At 46.3% G+C, this 19,834-nt stretch overlaps 1 protein-coding gene across 3 annotated transcripts in view; it reads right to left on the bottom strand.

Moving 5' to 3' along the window:
* Positions 1 to 19,834, bottom strand: part of syne2b (spectrin repeat containing, nuclear envelope 2b) — a 112,506-nt gene that overhangs the window by 79,053 nt on the left and 13,619 nt on the right. For 2 of the 3 annotated variants that reach the window (XM_029125398.2, XM_029125399.2), the window contains 24 exons: positions 18,862 to 18,923; positions 14,502 to 14,597; positions 14,177 to 14,254; positions 13,985 to 14,077; positions 13,601 to 13,803; positions 13,222 to 13,421; positions 12,730 to 12,830; positions 12,480 to 12,569; positions 10,313 to 10,426; positions 9,768 to 9,905; positions 8,497 to 8,661; positions 8,274 to 8,386; positions 8,009 to 8,177; positions 7,774 to 7,870; positions 7,084 to 7,283; positions 6,765 to 6,929; positions 6,529 to 6,666; positions 6,291 to 6,392; positions 5,906 to 6,082; positions 5,538 to 5,696; positions 2,659 to 5,436; positions 2,424 to 2,558; positions 603 to 722; positions 18 to 214 (listed from right to left, as the gene is read on the bottom strand). In XM_029125398.2, the coding sequence (XP_028981231.2) occupies positions 18 to 214; positions 603 to 722; positions 2,424 to 2,558; positions 2,659 to 5,436; positions 5,538 to 5,696; positions 5,906 to 6,082; positions 6,291 to 6,392; positions 6,529 to 6,666; positions 6,765 to 6,929; positions 7,084 to 7,283; positions 7,774 to 7,870; positions 8,009 to 8,177; positions 8,274 to 8,386; positions 8,497 to 8,661; positions 9,768 to 9,905; positions 10,313 to 10,426; positions 12,480 to 12,569; positions 12,730 to 12,830; positions 13,222 to 13,421; positions 13,601 to 13,803; positions 13,985 to 14,077; positions 14,177 to 14,254; positions 14,502 to 14,597; positions 18,862 to 18,923 (5,890 nt within the window). The remainder of the gene's footprint in view (positions 1 to 17; positions 215 to 602; positions 723 to 2,423; positions 2,559 to 2,658; positions 5,437 to 5,537; positions 5,697 to 5,905; positions 6,083 to 6,290; positions 6,393 to 6,528; positions 6,667 to 6,764; positions 6,930 to 7,083; positions 7,284 to 7,773; positions 7,871 to 8,008; positions 8,178 to 8,273; positions 8,387 to 8,496; positions 8,662 to 9,767; positions 9,906 to 10,312; positions 10,427 to 12,479; positions 12,570 to 12,729; positions 12,831 to 13,221; positions 13,422 to 13,600; positions 13,804 to 13,984; positions 14,078 to 14,176; positions 14,255 to 14,501; positions 14,598 to 18,861; positions 18,924 to 19,834) is intronic. The other variant, XM_029125400.2, reaches the window with a different exon arrangement.

Raw genomic sequence — 19,834 nt, 5'->3', positions numbered from 1 at the left:
AACCCATTCTGGCTCACCCAGGTGTGTCAGGGGGAGGTGTGTCTCTGTCCCCACTGAACTGGTGCTGGATGGCAGCCAGTCTCTTCTCACACTCCCTGAGCTGAGCTTGGGCTAAACGGTGGGCGTCTTCAGGGCTCAGGGTGTCACACAGCTCTTTAAGGGCCTCCAGGTGTTGCCCCGCCTGGGCAAGGCTGCCCTCTGCTGAGAAACAGGCCTGGAGAAAAAGCCAGCCAGTCATCAGTTTACCAATGTCTTTGGTACTGCCACTGCCAATCCACAAGGTGTAAATCCCTTTGGAAGTTATGATCTAGGCCGTCCTTGTCTTGGACACCTCAAGACCAGAATCCCTAACGAACGAAGACCTACTGGTGCAACCAGTAAATCATCTATTAGTAATATGTTTAGTATTAGTAATAAAGTAATCCAAGTCAAACGTTTTTGATAAGGAACTGGAAGCAGGATGCTTAGTGGATAATTATTTTACTTAAACTGTAGATGAATAGGGAGCAGAAGAAAAGCAACCTCTGCATGCATGTTTGATACCATCGTGTGCATGCACCCTAGCATGCGATAGAGTCAGTGTTAGGTTGTAATTATTTTACCTTAGTTTTGGGGGCTAATTTGGAGATTAAGTCACACTGTAAGGCAGATGTGTTAAAGTCTTTTCTCTTAACCTCAAATCGTAAATGGTGCAAAAAGGCTTCTATCTCAGCTCTCACAGCCTAGATGAAACAAATCAAAATCATACACAAACTTAATCTGATGCCAACAATGCTTGTTAGGGACTTCATTATTCATGCAAATAAAACAATTATATAATAGTTTCCAAACTATTAGATTTTTCTGATTGTATATTTACCAAAGATCACACATGGAGTGTACAATTGAATTCAATATTCAATATTATTAGCAACATACACTCATTTGTATCTCTGCAAAACAAATATACACCTTCTCAGAATACGTACACTACCGTTTGAAAGTTTGGAGTTAAAAGAAAAGCAAAACATTTTGTCCATTAAAATAACATCAAACTGATCAGAAATACAGTGTAGACATTGTTATTGTTGTAAATGACTACTATAGCTGGAAAAGGCTGATCTTTAATGGAATATCTAAGCATACAGAGGCCCATTATCAGCAACCATCAGTCCTGTGTTCCAATGGTGCGTTGTGTTTGCTTATCCAAGTTTATAATTTTAAAAGCCTAGTTGATCATTAGAAAACCCTTTCACAATTATGTTAGCACAGCTGAAAACGTATTCAGACCAGCTGAGTATCTGGAGAATCAGCAATTGTGGTTTCAATTACAGGCCCAAAATGACCAGAAACTAAGAAATGTCTTCTGAAAGTTGCCAGTCTATCCTTGTTCTGAGAAATGAAGGCTATTCCATGTGAGAAATTGCCAAGAAGCTGAAGATCTTGTAAAATGTCTACTACTCCCTTCACACATGCAAAACTGGCTCTAACCAGAATAGAAAGAGGAGTGGGAGGCACCAGTGCACAACTGAGAGAGAGGACAAATACATTAGACTGTCTAGTTTGGGAAATAGACACCGCACAGGCCCTCAATTTGCAGCAGCTTCATTAAATAGTACCCATAAAACACCAGTCTAAATGTCAACAGTGAAAAGGCGACTCTGGGATGCTGGCCTTCAAGGCAGCGTTGCAAAGAAAAAGCCATATCTCAGACCGGCCAATTAAAAGAAAAGATTAATAAGGGCAAAAGAACACAGACACTGGACAGAGGAAGACTGGAAAAAAGACTGGAATTTAATTTTGAGGTGTTTGGATCACAAAGAAAAACTGTTGTGAGACGCAGACAAAATGAAAAGATGCAGGAGGAGTGCTTGATGCCATCTGTCAAGCATGATGGAGCATGGTGCTTTGGTGGTGGTAGAGTGGGAGATAAGTACAGGGTAAAAGGGATCTTGAAGAAGGAAGGCTATCACCTCATTTTGCAAAATGCCATGCCATACCCTGTGGCGTTTGAGTGGAGCCAATTTCCTCCTACAACAGGACAATGAACCAAAGCACAGCTCCAAACGATGGAAGAACTATTTAGGGAAGAAGCAGTCAGCTGGTAGTCTGTCTGTAATGGAGTGGCCAGCACCGTCACCAGAACTCATCCTGGTTGAGCTGTGGGAGCCGCTTGACCATATGGTTACGTAAGAAGTGCCCGTCAAGTCAATCTAACTTGTAGGAGGTGCTTCAGCAGGTGTCTTCAGATTACCTCAACAAATCAACAAAGAACGCCAAAGGTCTGCAAGACTGTAATCCCTGCAAATGGAGGATTCTTTGACGAAAGCATAGTTTGTGGGACACAATATTTTTTTCAATTAAAAATCATTATTTCTAATGACTATATTTCCTATTCATTTTACTATATTTCCTATATGCAAACACAGAACAACACGCCCTACCTCCCATTGGCTCTTGACAGACTGTGTGAAGAACTCCATGTCTCTTAGCTGAGGCATAGTGCAGAAGGCCTCCATACCCTCTGCAGCCCTCAGGAATACTTTTAATAGCTCAGGGTCCAGGGTCCTCAGGGTCTCCTGGTTGAGGGGACACAAACACAATCAGACTACGTAATAACATGACTTTAGAACAACTGTAAACACCACCAAAAAATGATAAAGTATTACAATTGCTTACCTCCTTTACTGAAGATTGTTCAATAGATATGTGTTTGTCTTTGAAGACGTTAATGGCGGCCAGGATGTGCTCCTGAAGGCAGTGCTTGGCCTCCTCAAACTGGTTCCTGGCCAGGGCCTGAGCCTTGGCATAGGCCTCGGTGTAGGCCTGGGGTGGAGCTTGGGCCAAGGCCGGGGGTTTAATCTGGAGCTCCGGGGAATCTGGTGGTGACTGAGGAAGGAGATGCGCCTCGAAAAGGTTCTGGGCCTTAGGTTGGATCTGAGGCTTGACCTGGGGCTGAGACTGGATGATGGCCTGGACAGTGGGCTGGGGCTGTGTCTTGGGTGGTGTCTGCGGCTGAGGCTGTGGCTTGGGTGGTGTCTGTGGCTGTGGCTGAGGCTGGATAATGGGCTTTGGATGTGGCTGTGATTGGGGCTGGGGCTTAGACTGTACCATGGGCTGGGCCAGAGGCTGCAAGTTGGGTTGAGGATGGAAATGGATCTGGGGCTTGGTCTCAGGCAAAATCCGGGGCTGTGGCTTAGAGTGGGGTGGAGCTTGAATATGGGTCTGGGGGTGAATTTGGGGTTGAGAAGGTGGCTGTGGCTGGAAATATGGCTGAGGCTGAGCTGAGGGATGGGGCTGGGGCCATCGTGACTGTTGGAACTGGCCTTGCTGAGACTGAATGTTGTAAGCTCTCACCTGAGGTTGCTGTTGGCTTTGGGGATGTATTTGGGCTTGAGTTTGGCCATAAGGCTGACCATAAAGGTATGTCTGGGGGACTTGCTCTGGCCTGATTGGGGCCCATTGATGAAGCGAAGCTTGACTTAGTGGGTAAGCCTGAGTAAGGGAGTGACGTTGAACCATGGACTGATGATAGGCTTGGGGAAGGTTCTCAGGTATGTCTGGCACTACTTGAGTTAATGGCTGGGAATGGCCCTTTGGCTGAGGGTAAGTTGGGCTAAAGGGTCTGACAGGGGCCCATTTTTGGGGCTGTGCCGGAGAATGGGAATAAGGCTGAGGATGAGTCTGGGCCTGAAAGGGAGGCTGGACTTGAGGGTGGGGCTGAGCTTTGGGCTGAGGCTGGGCCTGAATGGGAGGCTGAACTTGAGGGTGGGGCTGAGCCTGGGATTGAGGCTGGACTTGAGGGCGAGACTGAGCCTGGTTGTGAAGCTGGACTTGAGAGTATGATTGGGCTTGGGGATGAGATTGGACTTGAGTGTGAGACTGGGCCTGGGTGTGGGGTTGGAATTGAGAGTGTGACTGGGGGTGAGCCTGGACTTGAGGTTGTGACTGGGCCTGGGTGTGAGGCTGGGCCTGGGTGTGAGGCTGGACTTCAGAGTGAGGCTGGCCCTTGGGGTGCATCTGAACCTGAGGATGAATATCAATGAGCGCTTCGTGTAGCCAGACTGGGACCGGTGCTTTAGGATGTGGTTGGGCCTGAGCTTGAGGCTGGTAAACCTGTGGCTGAACCTGTGGGTGGGGTTTCTGGCCCTGCTGTGGCAGAGCTTTTATTTGAGATTGAGCCTGAGCCATCTGAGATTTAGACATGGCTGGAATTTGTGATAAAGAATAGTCCATAGGTTGAGATTGGCCAGAGATCATGGGTTGTTGTTGGGTATGGGTCATGTGCTGATGGTGTGTCCGAGTATGAGATGGATCTCGGGTAATTGTCTTGGGTTGTTCTTGGTTGTGGGCTGCTGGTTGAGGTTGAGTGTGGCTCGTGGTCGTGGATTGGGCTGAGGTCAGGGAATGGGCAGGAGGCTGACCATAAAGATATGCCTGGGGAACTTGCTGGGGCCCTGCTTTAGGTTGAGCCTGACCACTAGTTATGCCCTGTGGCTGAGGCTGGGGCCTAGGGGTTCCTGCAGGCTGTGGAACTACCTGGACAGGGAATTGAGCTATACCTGGATTCATTTGCTGTGTTTGAATCTGTGTTGGAGCTTGTTTTGGAGCCTGGACTGGAGCTTTGGCTGAAGCTTGAGCTGAAGCTTGGGTTGGAGCATGGGCTAGAGCCTTGGCTGAAGCTTGGGCTGAAGCTTGGGTTGGAGCATGGGCCAAAGATTGGGCTGGAACCTGGTCTAAAGCCTGGGTCTGATCCTTAGCTTTGTTCTGAAGCCAGGGCCGGTTTTTACTGGCCTGAGGTTGTTTCTTTCGGCTCTGTATCTCTTCCTTGGTTAGAAGATTCTTCTGTGTTGGTGCCAATTGTTGGCCCTGTCCCAGCTTTTGGCTTTGAACCTGCTGTTGAACAGACACCTGTTGTTTTTTAAATAGAACCTGTTGCTGAGAGATTATTTGTTGTTCAGTGGGATACTGTTGGTGAGGCACTGACTGTTTCTGCACTTGTGGTTGTTTTGGGGTCTGTGGTTGTTTCTGTGTTAGGGGTGGAGAGAGTTTTTTTCTCTGATCAGCCATCTGTGGCAGTGCCCGGGGCTGTGGAGGTGACTTGGCCTGGCCCTTTGTTTGAGACACGGCCTGTGCGTAGGAATAGGGAAGAGGAGGACTCGGACTTGCCTTCTTCTCTGTGTATTCCTGGACAATGATCTGCGGTATTGGTGGTTGTTGGGCCTGAGTTTGGGGTTGAGAGGGAGTCTGGGACTGCGGCTGTGTTTTCACATCTGACTGAGATGGGCCAAAGGGCTGGGAGACGTGCTCAGCTAGAGAGACGATTTGATGTGGTGAAGAGGGAGTCTCAGTTTCTTCCTTAGATTGGATGAGGATCTTAGGTCGAGGTTGATCTTCTGTGGGGCTTTTGCTTCTGTCTCTTCTGGCTCCTAGAGAACTCAACATCCCAACTGCCTCCTGTAATAAACCAAAGATTTTAGCTTTGCCAGTCAGCATATATTTTCACATCTTTTCATATCTTTTTATCAAGAGATAAAAAAAGAGGGATGAGCACTGGCCTGTGACTGAGCCACAGCAGCTCTGACTTTGTCCTGCATGGCGGAGGCTCTGAGGTACTGAAGGGGAGAGTTCTTCTGCCCGGTCATCACCAACACCTGCAGATCCTGCTCCTCGGTCACTGCCTGGCCCTCCAGCTGCAGCCCACGAGAGATCAGCACCTGGAGAGAACACATCCAACACCATGAGCACATCATGATTCATATACAAGGCAATGATCTAACCTTTACCATACGTTGAACCTCTTTGTTCCTACATTTTAAACCAGGCTTGCTAACTCTTTATTGAAGCTACAAACGTTTACCTCGTTCCTTTTGCTCTTTTATGTTTCCCTAGTTGAGTATGTTATCATTGGCCACGTCAGTCTTACCCTGGTACGGGGGTCCTGGCCACGCGGGGCCCTACATTCTCCCGCCTTCAGGATGTGGTAGAGCTCCCGGGCCTCTGTCTCCCAGTGCAGGAGTTCTGCCAGGCGACCCTCCAGCCCAGACACAACGTGTAGGAGCTCCACACACACCTGCTCAGACTCAGCCAGTGTCTGCATAACCTACAGACAAAACATACACAGATACAAACGGTGTACACATTCAGTAAACATTAACTTCTGGTATTTAAGAAGTAAAAATTTGACTACTTTACAGTGCTCTACTATGTTTATGTAGTCTTCAAGAGATTAAGTACCTACAGCAGACCACAAACAGGACGTTAGGCATTAACAACATATTTCAAGAAAATAATATATCGAAGTCATCAACCTCAGGTAAAGCCAGCTTGAGTTTCTGTAATGTCTCAGCAGGGCATTCAGGGGATGGGGAGAGGGAATCCATATTCACTTCCTTTATTTTCTGCATCATGAACTGAGCAGCAAAGGACAAACAGAGAGCATGGTTGAAATGCTATTTCAGTAAAAAAAGAAATTCTGTTGCATGAAACGTTTCATTATCCATTGATCAATTTAACTTCTCAGTGAATAATTTTCTAATAACATTGTACCTGTATTTTCTTTCTGTAGATCCTCAGGGGACCAGACATGGCTTCCACAGGTTCCTTTAGGATCTGAGTGGCCTCTCTAAAGAGTGTGTGGAGGTCTTGGGATCTGGCTGTGGCTCCGCTGGGCTCTGCTGCAACGGCCTGGGTGTAAAAAGAAAAGCTTTTATTGAACTACACAGTACTTTCACACAAATGTAACATGAGCCCATTACAACACTGAAGTGTCATCTCTTACTTACAAACTGTGTTATCTTGATGAAGTCTGCCCAATGCAGGTTGATCTTGCAGAGGTCATCTGCCATGGCTCGGCTGGTCGTGGGGTCAGTTAGTTGAATCAGGAAGTTCCCCACCTCATTTACATGAGCCAGACGGGACCTCCATTCTGTCATACTCTCAAATGTTACCTAAGCAACATGAAAACACTTAATTATTAATGAAAAATAATACTTGTTCAGCAGAGATGGGGGAAGGGATGTTTTTTACTATATACTTGATATACTATGCTATAACCATGAAATTTGGGCAGCAAAAAAACAAACAAAGGGTTTTTGTCTGTACCTCTGGCCTCTGTGTAACGGCGTGGGAGGCTGAGCCCTGCTCCAGCCAGGCCTGAAGGGAACTGGAGGAGTCGCAGTAGGAGTCCCAGGCAGACAGCACACGGCCCATAGTGCTCTTCACCATAGACACCTCCTCCAGAGTCACAGCACTTTGCTCCTCCAACTCCTTTACTTGGCACATGATGTGTTCAGAGTCTGCAGCTGGAGAAAATAATCAATGAACCCAAAACCATACCAAGTCTTCAGAAAAACTGCACTATATTACCAATTCTTTCTTATTTTACATTTTAAATCAAGACACTTTACGAAACACAAATATACACACACGTTGGTATTTCTATCAAAGTGAGGACCAGCAGTATAGTATCATTAAAAAAATTATAAACCTAACTTTAATCTTTACCACAAACCTAACCTCAACTTTAACCTTCATTAACTAACCTAATTAAACTAAGTTCTAAAAACGACCCTTAGTGTCTAAACATAACCTTAACTAATTCTAATTGTAAGCCTAATTGTAACCCTAACCATAAACCTAACCCCAAGTTAGATAAATCTCCTCATTAAAGTAAGGACCCATCAAATGCTTTCACTTTGCATGATTTTCCTTGTTTTACTAGCACAGTAAGGAACGTAAAACAGGAACACACACACATGCAGTACAGTGTGTACGTTCAGGCAATCCTCCTACCTAGGGCAGATTTGCTCGTATATTTGTTGGCAACAACCTTTAAGTTAAGGAGGGCCCGCTCCAGCAAAGTCGGTAAATCCTGCTTCACCACCAACTCCTGAAAACAAAACTGGAGATAAGTCATTTGACTTGGGTGGCATATACCTAGTCATTTGAGTGGCATACTATCATGAAGCAAGTCAGCCTCTGGTTAACACAAATGTTTCACACCAGGACATTAAAGAGGATCACTCACATGCCAATCCTTCAGCAACACACGCACAGCCTCCTGGGAAATGTAGGGTCTCTTCCAGACACGGAGCTTGATGTTGAACTGGCCCAGGAATTCCAGCACAGTGTGTCGATGCTCCTGGTACTCCAGTTTAATCCCATGATACTTGGCAGTGACTCTTACACTGGTGAACCTATTGAGGAGGGAGAGAGGGCTGGGTCGCTGAAGGCTTGCCAACATTCACACCACAATGTGGGAAGATGGGAAAAACAAGCAGATAAGAACACACCTTCTTTTCATCTCTTCTAGTTTGTCTGTAGGTACCAGGATGGCTCCATATTCATCTACATTTTGGAACTTCTGAAAGTTTTTTATTTGTTGTGGCATCTCTTCCAGGGATGTCTATAAAAATGTACATTAATGTCACAGTTGTCCATTAGTCTTTTGATCAGTTGGCAGGCTGGTCTTCAACTCCCTATTGCTGTAGTATAATTCTGGATCTGGGATATTACCTTGAGCAGCTCAAGTTTCTCTCTTGCCTCTTCTGCGGCGCGGGAGTGATCCAGGGAATCCCCTTCCTCCTCTGCCAGGGCTCTCTCGGCCGTCAGTAACCAGCGGCCCACGCCGTCCAGGGGAGCAGGCAGACTCAAGTCCAGCTCTTTCTTATACTCACGCAGCTGCACAGGATCAGTCACACAAAGTAACAAAGCAAATACATTAAAACACACATAGACACACACCAAAAATGACATTACGGTATCATGTTTATATACACTCAGTGGCAACAATATTAGGTACAGCTATCTAGTATTGTGTAGGACCCCCTTTTGCCTCCAGAACAGCCTTCTTTGTAGTATGGATTCAACAAGGTGCTGGAAGCGTCCCTAATGGATTTTGGTCCACGCTCATTTGATTGCGTCCCTTCAGATTTTTTGCCCACACATTAAATGCGGCAAATTTAATTCCGCCTCATCCCCAAGGACTTTCTGTCAATTTGAATTAGTCTGGCCAATTCCACTGACCTCTCTCATTAACAAGATGTAGGTTACACTACCGCAAAACTGCTGCTCACTGGAAAAAATAAAGTTATCATAAAATTGTCTTTAAACTGGAGAGAATGTAGTGTGTGGAAATCCCAGGAGGTTAGCTGTTTGAGATGCTGGAACCACCACGTCTGGCACCAAAAACCATACCGTGATCAACATCACTCAGATCACGCATCTTCGCCATTCAACAACTAAACCTCCTGACCATGTCTGCATGCTTAATACGGAATGCTGGCTTTTGCACTGTCTGCTGATAACAAGCCAGAAGGGTCCTCTCCTCTTTAGCCCAGAGGATGCAGTCTGCATGATTCTCACTCCATCTAAAATGAGCTTGGGCTCAGAGAAGGCGCCAGCGATTCTTGATCTTGTTTATATCTTATTTCTTTTTTGCATGGTAGAGCTTTCACTTGCATTTGTGGATGCAGTGACAAACTGTGTTCACAGACAAAGGTCTTTGGAAGTGTTACTGAGCTCACGCAGTGATTTCCACAACAGAATTATGTCTGTTTTTAATGCAGTGCCGCCTGAGAACCCGAAGATCACGGCCATCCAATATTGGTTTTCGGCCTTGTCCCTTGCAGAGAAATTTCTCAGGATTCTTTGAATCTTTTAATGATATTATGTTGAGAAACATTATATACAGTCCTATGTTTACATACTACATTACAGTATCATGTGTTTGTGCAATTATAATACCAGAATTTAACTAGTGTGTAAGATAGTAAGAATGAGCAGACCTTTTCAGCAAGGGTATCCCAGGCCACTCTGAGGTTTCTCTGTTCCTCACTCAACTGGGGGGTGCGCTTCATGGCTGTTAGGAGTGGCATCACGGGGCGACGCTGCTCGTTAAAGGACACCACAAATGTCTGGAACACCTGGGAGATGTATGCAAACAGGAAAACCTGTCTGAGATAGTGCTTTGAGCCCGAGGATATTTAACTCAGGCTTGACTAGAATACAAACACATCTCCCTACCTTCTAAAAAATATAGACAGTTGGCATAACTATGCATGTGCAATTTTGAATCCAACAAACAAAATAGGACAGCACTCCAGTGAATAAAACTTAAATGAACAAAATTGCCATTTAAGTATATTCATTGGAGTGCTGTCCTATATTTATTTTTTGCCTTATACTTTATATGAGGATTCTGCATGCAATCTAAGTTTATATAAGAATGACTCAAGCACATTTGTTATTTTTAAAATATATAAATATTATATCAGCAGCATGGACTCTGTACAGTCCAAGCTGCTGAAATAGCACAGTGTACAGCCCATACATGGTATCTCTCTGCATAGCTCTCGCCTTCCGTGGAGTCCCACCCTTCCAGTAGCTCCTGATAGGCCTGTACCAGCCAGCAGGTCACTTCCTGGGCCTTTTGATTGGATGTGGTCTGGAGTTACAGGAAAAACACAAATCAGTTACTCGCCAAAAAGACAGTTGAAGCCCCAACCACACCATATATACCATATCGAAATTTTATATATGGCAATATGTGTATGTAACTTATGTAACTCTTATATGAGCATATATGTTGTAAACAAATATTCGGTTTGATGGGTACATAGCCTATATGTCAAAATATGCAAGAATTGCCTGTTTTTATATATGTCAGATTGAAATATGTAATTAACATATAACATATAATTACATATGTATTTCAAAATATGTGTTAAGTCTTTATATGTATATGGCCATATATTACATTTCCGTATGGGCTAACTCAACTAGCCACACATCTCGCCAAAGTCTGCATAGTTCCTAAGTCATTCCAATGACTTGAAGTAGAGGTCTTCAACTATTACCTACTTTCTTATCTCTTCTAGTTGTGCATTTGAGGACCTAAAAGAAGCACACTTTTCGTTGTTTCGTTTGGAATTGCATTCCCAGCATCACACAATTACTGTTGTTGACAATCTAAAAGCAGTCCAATGTATATAACAGCCTGGGTCAGGTGGATATAATTCAAAAGCTTGTACTATTTTCAAAATGTCCTAGGCTTTCACAAGGCAATTCAGAGAAATAGATCATAATCTTTGCTTGAGCGGTGTCTGAGCAGTGGTGTCTGAGAGGCCAAGACAGTTTCAATTTAGGCGCTTACTGTATCAGTGCCTAAATCCCTAATTTTCAGTCATATACAGGTACGTGTGTAAAGGGCTATGCTGCCTTTTCGTTGATCATTGTTTGATCGTTAGGGAAGAGGGACGTCTTAAGAGATGCCCTGGGACCAGGCAGACAGGATGAACAGGATTCACTTCAGTAGCAGCAGCTCTGGGGGATTCAGGTTCCTAACCAGGCGCTGATCTGATAAGTTGTGATTGGAGCAGGCGAGCCTGACCAGAGAGTAGACAGAGGAGAGTGAATGGGGGCTATATGGACTTGACTGAAAAGCTTCAGGGAAGATCATTAAAAAAAGGAGTTTGCCTTACAGTCGTATCACATGTCAGTCTCTATGGCTCCATACTAGACCCACCAGAAAACATAGGGCACATGCTCACCCTGGATTCATCAAGCTCTGGCAACTTGCACAGGCATGTCAGAAGCCTGCAAGCTAATTGAAGTCGTCAGTCAAGTGAGCATGACCTCACATGCACTGATCGGACTGACTTTTAAATGCTGACCGTGCAGCATTTAAAAAAGCAAAATGGCTTGGCATGTGTGCATCAGAGGTAGACGTGCCACCATCTCCAGCTTTCCCGAGCCTATTCAGAGTTACTGCAACGTGATAGGGTCATAAACAGATCCGAAAATTCCAAAATTGGGGAGTAAGAGACGCAGGGCTTTTTAATTGTGTGTCAACTTGTCATCACATGCATGTTCCCTCAGATGACGGCTGGACAACCCTACGCATTAGGATAATTAAACTGCCGGAATCCAGATTTGGTTGAGCTGAAATGTTCAAGGACATCTGAGCTGAACACGGGACCTAGTATGATCTGGTTAGAGTTCCCTGGGACATGACAGCAAACACCCTGGTCTCATTGGAATTAACTACAACCACCCTACAAGCCTTTCATAATGTATCAATATAGGTGGGGAAGAGCAACACACCTTCTTGTGGCTGTCATACGCCTCGCGACTGGCAGCCAAGGCACAAAGAAAACTGGGTGAACTGGTCATAGAAATCCCTAATGCCTCCACTGACATAAATCACTCTGTTGGCAAGCCTGTCAGAGATGTCCTGCATTTCTTTGACCTTCAGATACACTGGCTTAACAGATACATTATTTATTTGAAATTATAATAATTATAGCTACTCAAGAAATAGCTTTTAAATTCATCATTGAACAAAACGCTATTTGAAAAATGCTGCAGGTCAGTAGATTCATTTCAGATGGATACTTGTGCAGAAACAGGATCCTCGACGTTTAATGGTGCATTGAATATTGCTTAAAGTGAGAGGTGTAGGGAAAAGTGTGCCTCAGGCTCATTGAGGGATAGGCTACCTGGCGCAGAGGTGAGGCAGCGATGGCAGGAGTGAAGTTAGAGGGGAGGTTGACAGGAGAAAGGCTTTTAGGAGAACTCATATAGTGCATCTGAATTGACAGAACAGAGAATGAAAAACAGCTTGATTTAATTAGAACAAAAGTGGGAAGTATTTAGAAGAACCTGGGAAAGAGGTGGAGTGGATAGTACAGAGATTTGATAGGAGCAGTATGACCCCAATGAGAGCGGTTAGATTGAAGTGATACCAACCTGCATGTCTTCCTCTGTAGCAGGTGTGTCTCTGGAGTACTGGAGGAACTGAGATACGTAGGTCATGATCGACTTCTCATCTGGGTCTCTCACATCAACATCTGCACAAAGAAAGGTTCCTTGAGAAATTCACACCAACTGTATAAACGCATACACCCCTTTTCACATTTAAATATTCAGAAGCAATGAAGTGACGATCTGATTGGGCTGATTCGTTCCTGTGAAACATTGTTCAATTTTCATGCTGTGGTTTCAGTTTCTGTGTTCAGGTTTTTTTACGTAACAATTCTGTTATTAAAGTCCTCCGTTCCCCCAGTGCCTGTGTCCTGCCCCTCACTGTAACGTTAGAGACACAATTTAATGAAATGTATTTGACTGACAAACATTGATAAGTTGGTGGTTGGATCATAATGTAACACTAATGTTTAGCGCAAGGTTTAAACAACGTTTTGAAGCACAGCCTAGCCCCTACGGTACCCAAACCCCACGCACCGTCAGGCTCCAACAGTCTGGGGATGTGCAGCTCACGCTCGGCAATGAAGAAGGCCTCCTCCAGGTTCTGCCGGTTGGTTCTGGTTCTGGCCTTGGACAGGTCTACCAGGTCAGGTCTTAGGGCATTCAGGATTGCCAGGAAGATCACACCACTCCGCCAACTGACCTTGAAGTCCTTCACATTCAGAGTACAGCCAGCCCTATGGAGGACGACATGTAATAACACCATATAATAATGCTGTGCAATATTATTTAGAGAGCCAGAAGTGCTCATCAAGGCAACAATAACAACATGGTGAGACTCATTTGGTAAGCGGGTATGATGGGAGTGATGACCTGGAGGTGAAGGCTGAGTGTCTGACTGCGAAGAGTGGCTTACTTGTGGCACTGTTCCCTGACCCAAAGGAGCAGGGCTTTCTTAGCAGAGACACGGAAACTTTGGTGTAGGGGGGAAGCCCTGGGGGGCAAAGGGCTGCTGCTGCTGGAGAGGGCTGACAGGGTGGAGTGAGAGTCCAGGCTGGCCAGAGACTCCAGAGAGGACTGACGAGAGCTGAACAACAGGCTGCTGGCCAGCTCTTCAATCTGCATGCACAGGAGAAGTTCAACGTTCAGGGGACCAGCAGGGTTTCAGATTGCTACAGCACACACATTCTCATAGAAGGTTTCTTAGGCATCTGATTCGCACTGAGCAAATGAATATGAAAGACGTATTATGAACACTCTTTTTCAACCTCCTGCTCAGTGGGTTGGGACACAGACTCACATGGTACTGCATTATGATCGTCCAGATCAAGCCCAGGATGATGGACGGTTTACCGTCAATGATGTCAGGAATGTTAATGTTGACCAGTTTGATCTGTGTGAGGAGGACATATCAAAAATGATCAGCATTTCCATACAAACGGCTTAGCACTTGAAATGAGATTTGATCGAGAGCAGAAATATGGTCATTTACTGATTTCTTCTTCAAGAAGGACAGGGCAGTTTCAATGTTGCTCCTGTGCTGGAAGAGGCCTCTGCCTTTTTCCCGACTCTACAAGAGCCAAGAACAAATAGAACATCAGCGTATAGGCAAAGAAAACAACCACAATAGATGACAGAGGGCCAAAGAGAACTACAGAGGTACAATACAGAGAAGTGAAGAAACCACTTAGCTGCTCCATGTCAAATTAGGGATCTCTGGCTAAGAGCTCGCTTGAGATGAGCTTGTACTGTACACAGATTGTGTTATATACAGTACAAGTTGAATTAAAATGAGACAGAGAAAAAAAGAGACTCACAATTTGCTGGCCACTCATCACCTCCAGGAGGTCCAGCAGTTTGGACCCATCTCGGAAGTCATTGAACAGGTCCAACACCACACACGGAGGGCTCCTCTGAGACACCAAAAGAGAACAGCTGCTTTTAGTCTCTTTCATGAGGTATATATTGTGTCATGCAAAATTATTCAGACGCCGGATCATGTCGTTCATATTCCTGAATTGCAGGTGGTACATTGACATTTCATTCATTCATTCATTAATTCATTCATCTTCTTCCGCTTATCCGGGGCCGGGTCAGCAGTCTAAGCAGAGATGCCCAGACTTCCCTCTCTCTAGACACTTCCTCTAGGTCTTCCGGGGGGGGACCGAGGCGTTCCCAGGCCAGCCGGGAGACACAGTCCCACCAGCGTGTCCTAGGTCTTCCCCGGGGTCTCCTCCCGGTGGGATGGGCCCGGAACACCTTCCCGGGAAGGCGTTCAGGAGGCATCCGGAACAGATGCCCAAGCCACCTCAGCTGACCCCTCTCGATGTGAAGGAGCAGCGGCTCTACTCTGAGCTCCTCCCGGATGACTGAGCTTCTCACCCTATCTCTAAGGGATCGCCCACCCCCAATGCGGAGAAAGCTCATTTCGGCTGCCTGTATCTGGGATCTTGTCCTTTCGGTCATGACCCAAAGCTCATGACCATAGGTGAGAGTAGGAACGTAGATTGACCGGTAAATCGCCTTGCGGCTCAGCTCTTTCTTCACCACGACAGACCGATACATCGACCGCATTACTGCAGAAGCTGCACCGATCCGTCTGTCAATCTCCCGTTCCATCCTTCCCTCACTCGTGAACAAGACCCCTAGATACTTAAACTCATCCACTTGAGGCAAGAACTCTCCACAAACCTGAAGTGGGCAAGCCACCCTTTTTTCCGACTGAGGACCATGGCCTTGGATTTGGAGGTACTGATTTTCATCCTGACTGCTTCACACTCGGCTGCAAACCGTCCCAGTGCATGCTGAAGGTCCTGGTTCGAAGGGGCCAACACGACAACATCATCTGCAAAGAGCAGAGACGAAATCGTGTGGTCCCCAAACCTGACACCCTCCGGCCCCTGGCTGCACCTAGAAATTCTGTCCATAAAAATTACGAACAGAACCGGCGACAAAGGGCAGCCCTGCCGGAGTCCAACATGCACCGGGAACAAGTCTGACTTACTGCCGGCAATGCGAACCAAGCTCCTGCTTCAGTCGTACAGGGACCTGACAGCCCTTAGCAAAGGACCCAGGACCTCATACTCCCGAAGCACCCTCCACAGGATGCCGTGAGGGACATAGTCGAATGCCTTCTCCAAATCCACAAAATACATGTGGATTGGTTGGGCAAACGCCCATGAACCCTCCATCACCCTGTATAGAGCTGGTCCAGTGTTCCACGGCCCGGACGGAAACGACACTGTTCCTCCTGAATCCGAGGTTCTACTATTGGCCGTATTCTCCTCTCCAGTACCCTGGCATAGACTTTACCTGGGAGGCTGAGAAGTGTGATCCCCTGTAGTTGGAACACACCCTCCGGTCCCCCTTCTTAAAAAGAGGGACCACCACCCCGGTCTGCCATCCCAGATGCACTGTACCCGACCACCACGCAATGCTGCAGAGGCGTGTCAACCAAGACAGCCCCACAACATCCAGAGACTTGAGGTACTCAGGGTGGATCTCATCCACCCCTGGTGCCTTGCCACCGAGGAGTTTCTTGACTACCTCAGTGACTTCAGCCCGGGTGATGGACGAGTCCACCTCTGAGCCCTCAGCCTCTGCTTCCTCAGTGGAAGACGTGACGGCTGGATTGAGGAGATCCTTGAAGTACTCCTTCCACCGCCCTACGACATCCCCAGTTGAGGTCAACAACTGCCCACCTCCACTGCATTGGTAGGGCACTGTTTCCCTCTCCTGAGGCGCCGGACGGTTTGCCAGAATCTCTTCGAGACCAGCCGATAGTCCTTCTCCATGGCCTCACCGAACTCCTCCCAGGCCCGAGTTTTTGCCTCCACAACCACCCGGGCTGCAGTCCGCTTGGCCTGCCGGTACCCGTCAGCTGCCTCAGGAGTCTCACAAGCCAACCAGGCCTGATAGGACTCCTTCCTCAGCTTGACGGCATCCCTTACTTCCGGTGTCCACCACCGGGTACGGGGATTGCCGCCTCGACAGGCACCGGAGACCTTACGGCCACAGCTCCGAGCGGCCGCTTCAACAATGGAGATGGAGAACATGGTCCACTCGGACTCAATATCTCCAGCCTCCCTCGGGATCCAGTCGAAGCTCTGCCGGAGGTGGGAGTTAAAGATCTCTCTGACAGGAGACTCGGCCAGACGTTCCCAGCAGACCCTTACGGTACGCTTAGGTCTGCCGAGTCTGTCCAGCTTCCTCCCCAGCCATCAGATCCAACTCACCACCAGGTGGTGATCAGTTGACAGCTCCGCCCCTCTCTTTACCCAAGTGTCCAAGACATACGGCCGCAGGTCAGATGAAACGACAACAAAGTCGATCATTGACCTACGGCCTAGGGTGTCCTGGTGCAACGTGCACTGATGAACACCCTTATGCTCGAACATGGTGTTCGTTATGGACAAACTGTGACTAGCACAGAAGTCCAATAACTGAACACCACTTGGGTTCAGATCAGGGGGGCCATTCCTCCCAATCACGGCCCTCCAGGTGTCACTGTCGTTGCCCACGTGGGCGTTGAAGTCCCACAGTAGAACGATGGAGTCCCCAGTCGGAGGCACTTTCCAGCACACCTCCCAGAGACTCCAAGAAGGTCGGGTACTCTGCACTTCCGTTCGGCCCGTAGGCACAAACAACAGTGAGAGACCTATCCCCGACCCGTAGGCGCAGGGAAAGGACCCTCTCATTCACCAGGGGAAAACTCACATGGCGGCAGAGCTGGGGGGCTATAAGCAAACCCACACCAGCCCGCCGCCTCTCACCATGGGCATCTCCAGAGTGGTGAAGAGTCCATCCTCTCTCAAGGAGTGTGGTTCCAGAGCCCAAGACGTGCGTAGCGGTGATCCCGACTATCTCTAGTCGGAACCTCTCAACCTCACACACAATCTCAGGCTCCTTCCCCGCCAGCGAGGTGACGTTCCACGTCCCTAGAACTAGTTTCCGTGTCCAGGGATCGGGTTGTCGAGGCCCCCGCCTTCGACTGCCGCCCGATCCTCTACGCACCAACCCCTTATGGTCCCTCCTGCAGGTGGTGACCCCAACCCCAGGCCTGGCTCCAGGGTGGGGCCCCGGCTGCGCCATACCGGGCAACGTCACGGTCCTCAACATTTTTACCATCATTAAAGGGTTTTTGAACCGCTCTTAGTCTGACCCTTCGCCCGGGACCTGTTTGCCTTGGGAGACCCTACCAGGGGCATATAGCCCCAGACAACATAGCTCCTAGGGTCACTCGGCTACTCAAACCCCTTAAGGTGGCAGTTCATGGAGGAGACATTGACATTTCGTTCTGTTATTTGTTGACATTTCATTCTGTTATTTGTTTTAAACACTAAAACTCAAAATCAATGACTTTAAGTCGACATTAGTTCTATGTTGAGAAATAACTAAGTAGTGGAATACTTTCTCAGGGCATTGTATATATACGGACTACTAAGTCAATAGACTCAAACCACTAGACAACTGTGTTCTCTCTCCATTACGTTCATTGTCCAACCATTGGTCTGATCCCCATCGGTCGGTCATTCCATCACAGAAGTTGAGTGTTTTTAAGAAAATTCAAAATGGCACAAAATCCATCAAACACTATGAATTCCTGTATGCAAATGTAGGAAACATTTCCCTTTGTTTTTGGGGGTGGACGTACAGAATGTAGCAAACGTGCCTTAACCTCTCACTGGAATTTGTATTTTATTTACTACAGCAAGCGCTGAAGAATAGAAATAACCAATGTAATAATAAAAATAACCAATGCAAAATGTTCTACATCAGCTACACTAATAAACCCGGATATACAGCTAAAACAGCAAATGTAAAGTTGGTACAGTTTTGTCAACAGAATACAGTTCATTACGTTCCATAAAATTTTAAACTCATTGTGTGTCCATATGAAACCACAGCTGAGGCTCCACAAAATTGACTCTTTGTAGAGTCAGGGCCAGTGGGGGGGGGGGGTGGACTTCTGTTGCTGTCTGTCTCTGTGTGCGCACTAACCCCTGCTCCAAGGGGCTATATTTATATGATTTGCCTCTGCTCTTCCCTGCCCCTCCCCCAGCACTCTCCTGTCACATGCACATTTGACCTCTACCATGAGCAGGAGCGAAACACTACCATTGATGAGTGAGTGGAGGCGTGTGACATAAAGACATACAGTATTTCAGATAGCGTTACCTTTGAAAGCTGAGCATTGATCCAGTTGGTGAAGGTTCTCTTCTGAATTTGCTCTTGTTCCACTGCAAGGAAGGGCAAAATAAATATGGGTCATATTATATCCTATTTTACATAACTAAACACTTGACAGTACACAGGCAATTCATACAAATGCCAAAAGCCCTTTTTACATGTATATTGTACGTGAGATTATTGATTAGTTAGTGCCAAGTTTGGATAATAGTGACATGAAGAAAAAGACATTGAGCATTAGGAAGGGTACCCCTTATATCCTCATGATAAAATAAAAGATCAATTTCACAGATTTATTAGTAATTTAAAGAAATGATACAGTACACAAGTAAGTGCTTTGTTACACTCAGAGTAAATGACTGGCATTAGGATGGCCTGTGGGATAACATTTGAAGAGGTAGAGTGCTTCACTTTAGTACATTGCTGTGTAAGTACACAAACACTGCCAACTTCCATCCTTATCCTTCTCAACGTCTGCAGAAATGCTGTATTTGCATATAGAGGAACTTTGCGATTTTAATGACACATACCATAGATTAACAACATGTCAACAAACATAATACATTGATAGAGCGGCAGTGACATTTCCAATTTAGGCCTTTTAAAAATCTATTACATTAACAGCATAAATATTATAATCAGATTTATACTTATGCAATACATTATTGTTTTTAAACATATAAACTGTGCTTCACAAACAAAAGTTGCACCCTTCAATGTTGACCAATCAGCATATTCATTCAAAGGCAAGCAAGCATATTTAGGCCAGAAAACCACTGGTTGTGCAAAGCAGAAAATGAGTATTCCTTTACATTAGTCTATCCTCGTAAAATTCTTATTAAATAAACTTCCCTCCAGCTGATATCATATGCCTAGTCTTACAGCTTCCTGAGCTACAACTCTTAAGATAGAGGCAACATCACACTGCATTCCAATGCATTACATTTGTTGAGGAGAAAAG

This window comes from Esox lucius, chromosome 15, assembly GCF_011004845.1.
Source record: "Esox lucius isolate fEsoLuc1 chromosome 15, fEsoLuc1.pri, whole genome shotgun sequence".
NCBI classification, from domain to species: Eukaryota; Metazoa; Chordata; class Actinopteri; order Esociformes; family Esocidae; genus Esox; species Esox lucius.
The sequence above is the reverse complement of the archived record's forward strand: the minus strand, read 5'-3'. Positions and strand labels throughout refer to the sequence as shown.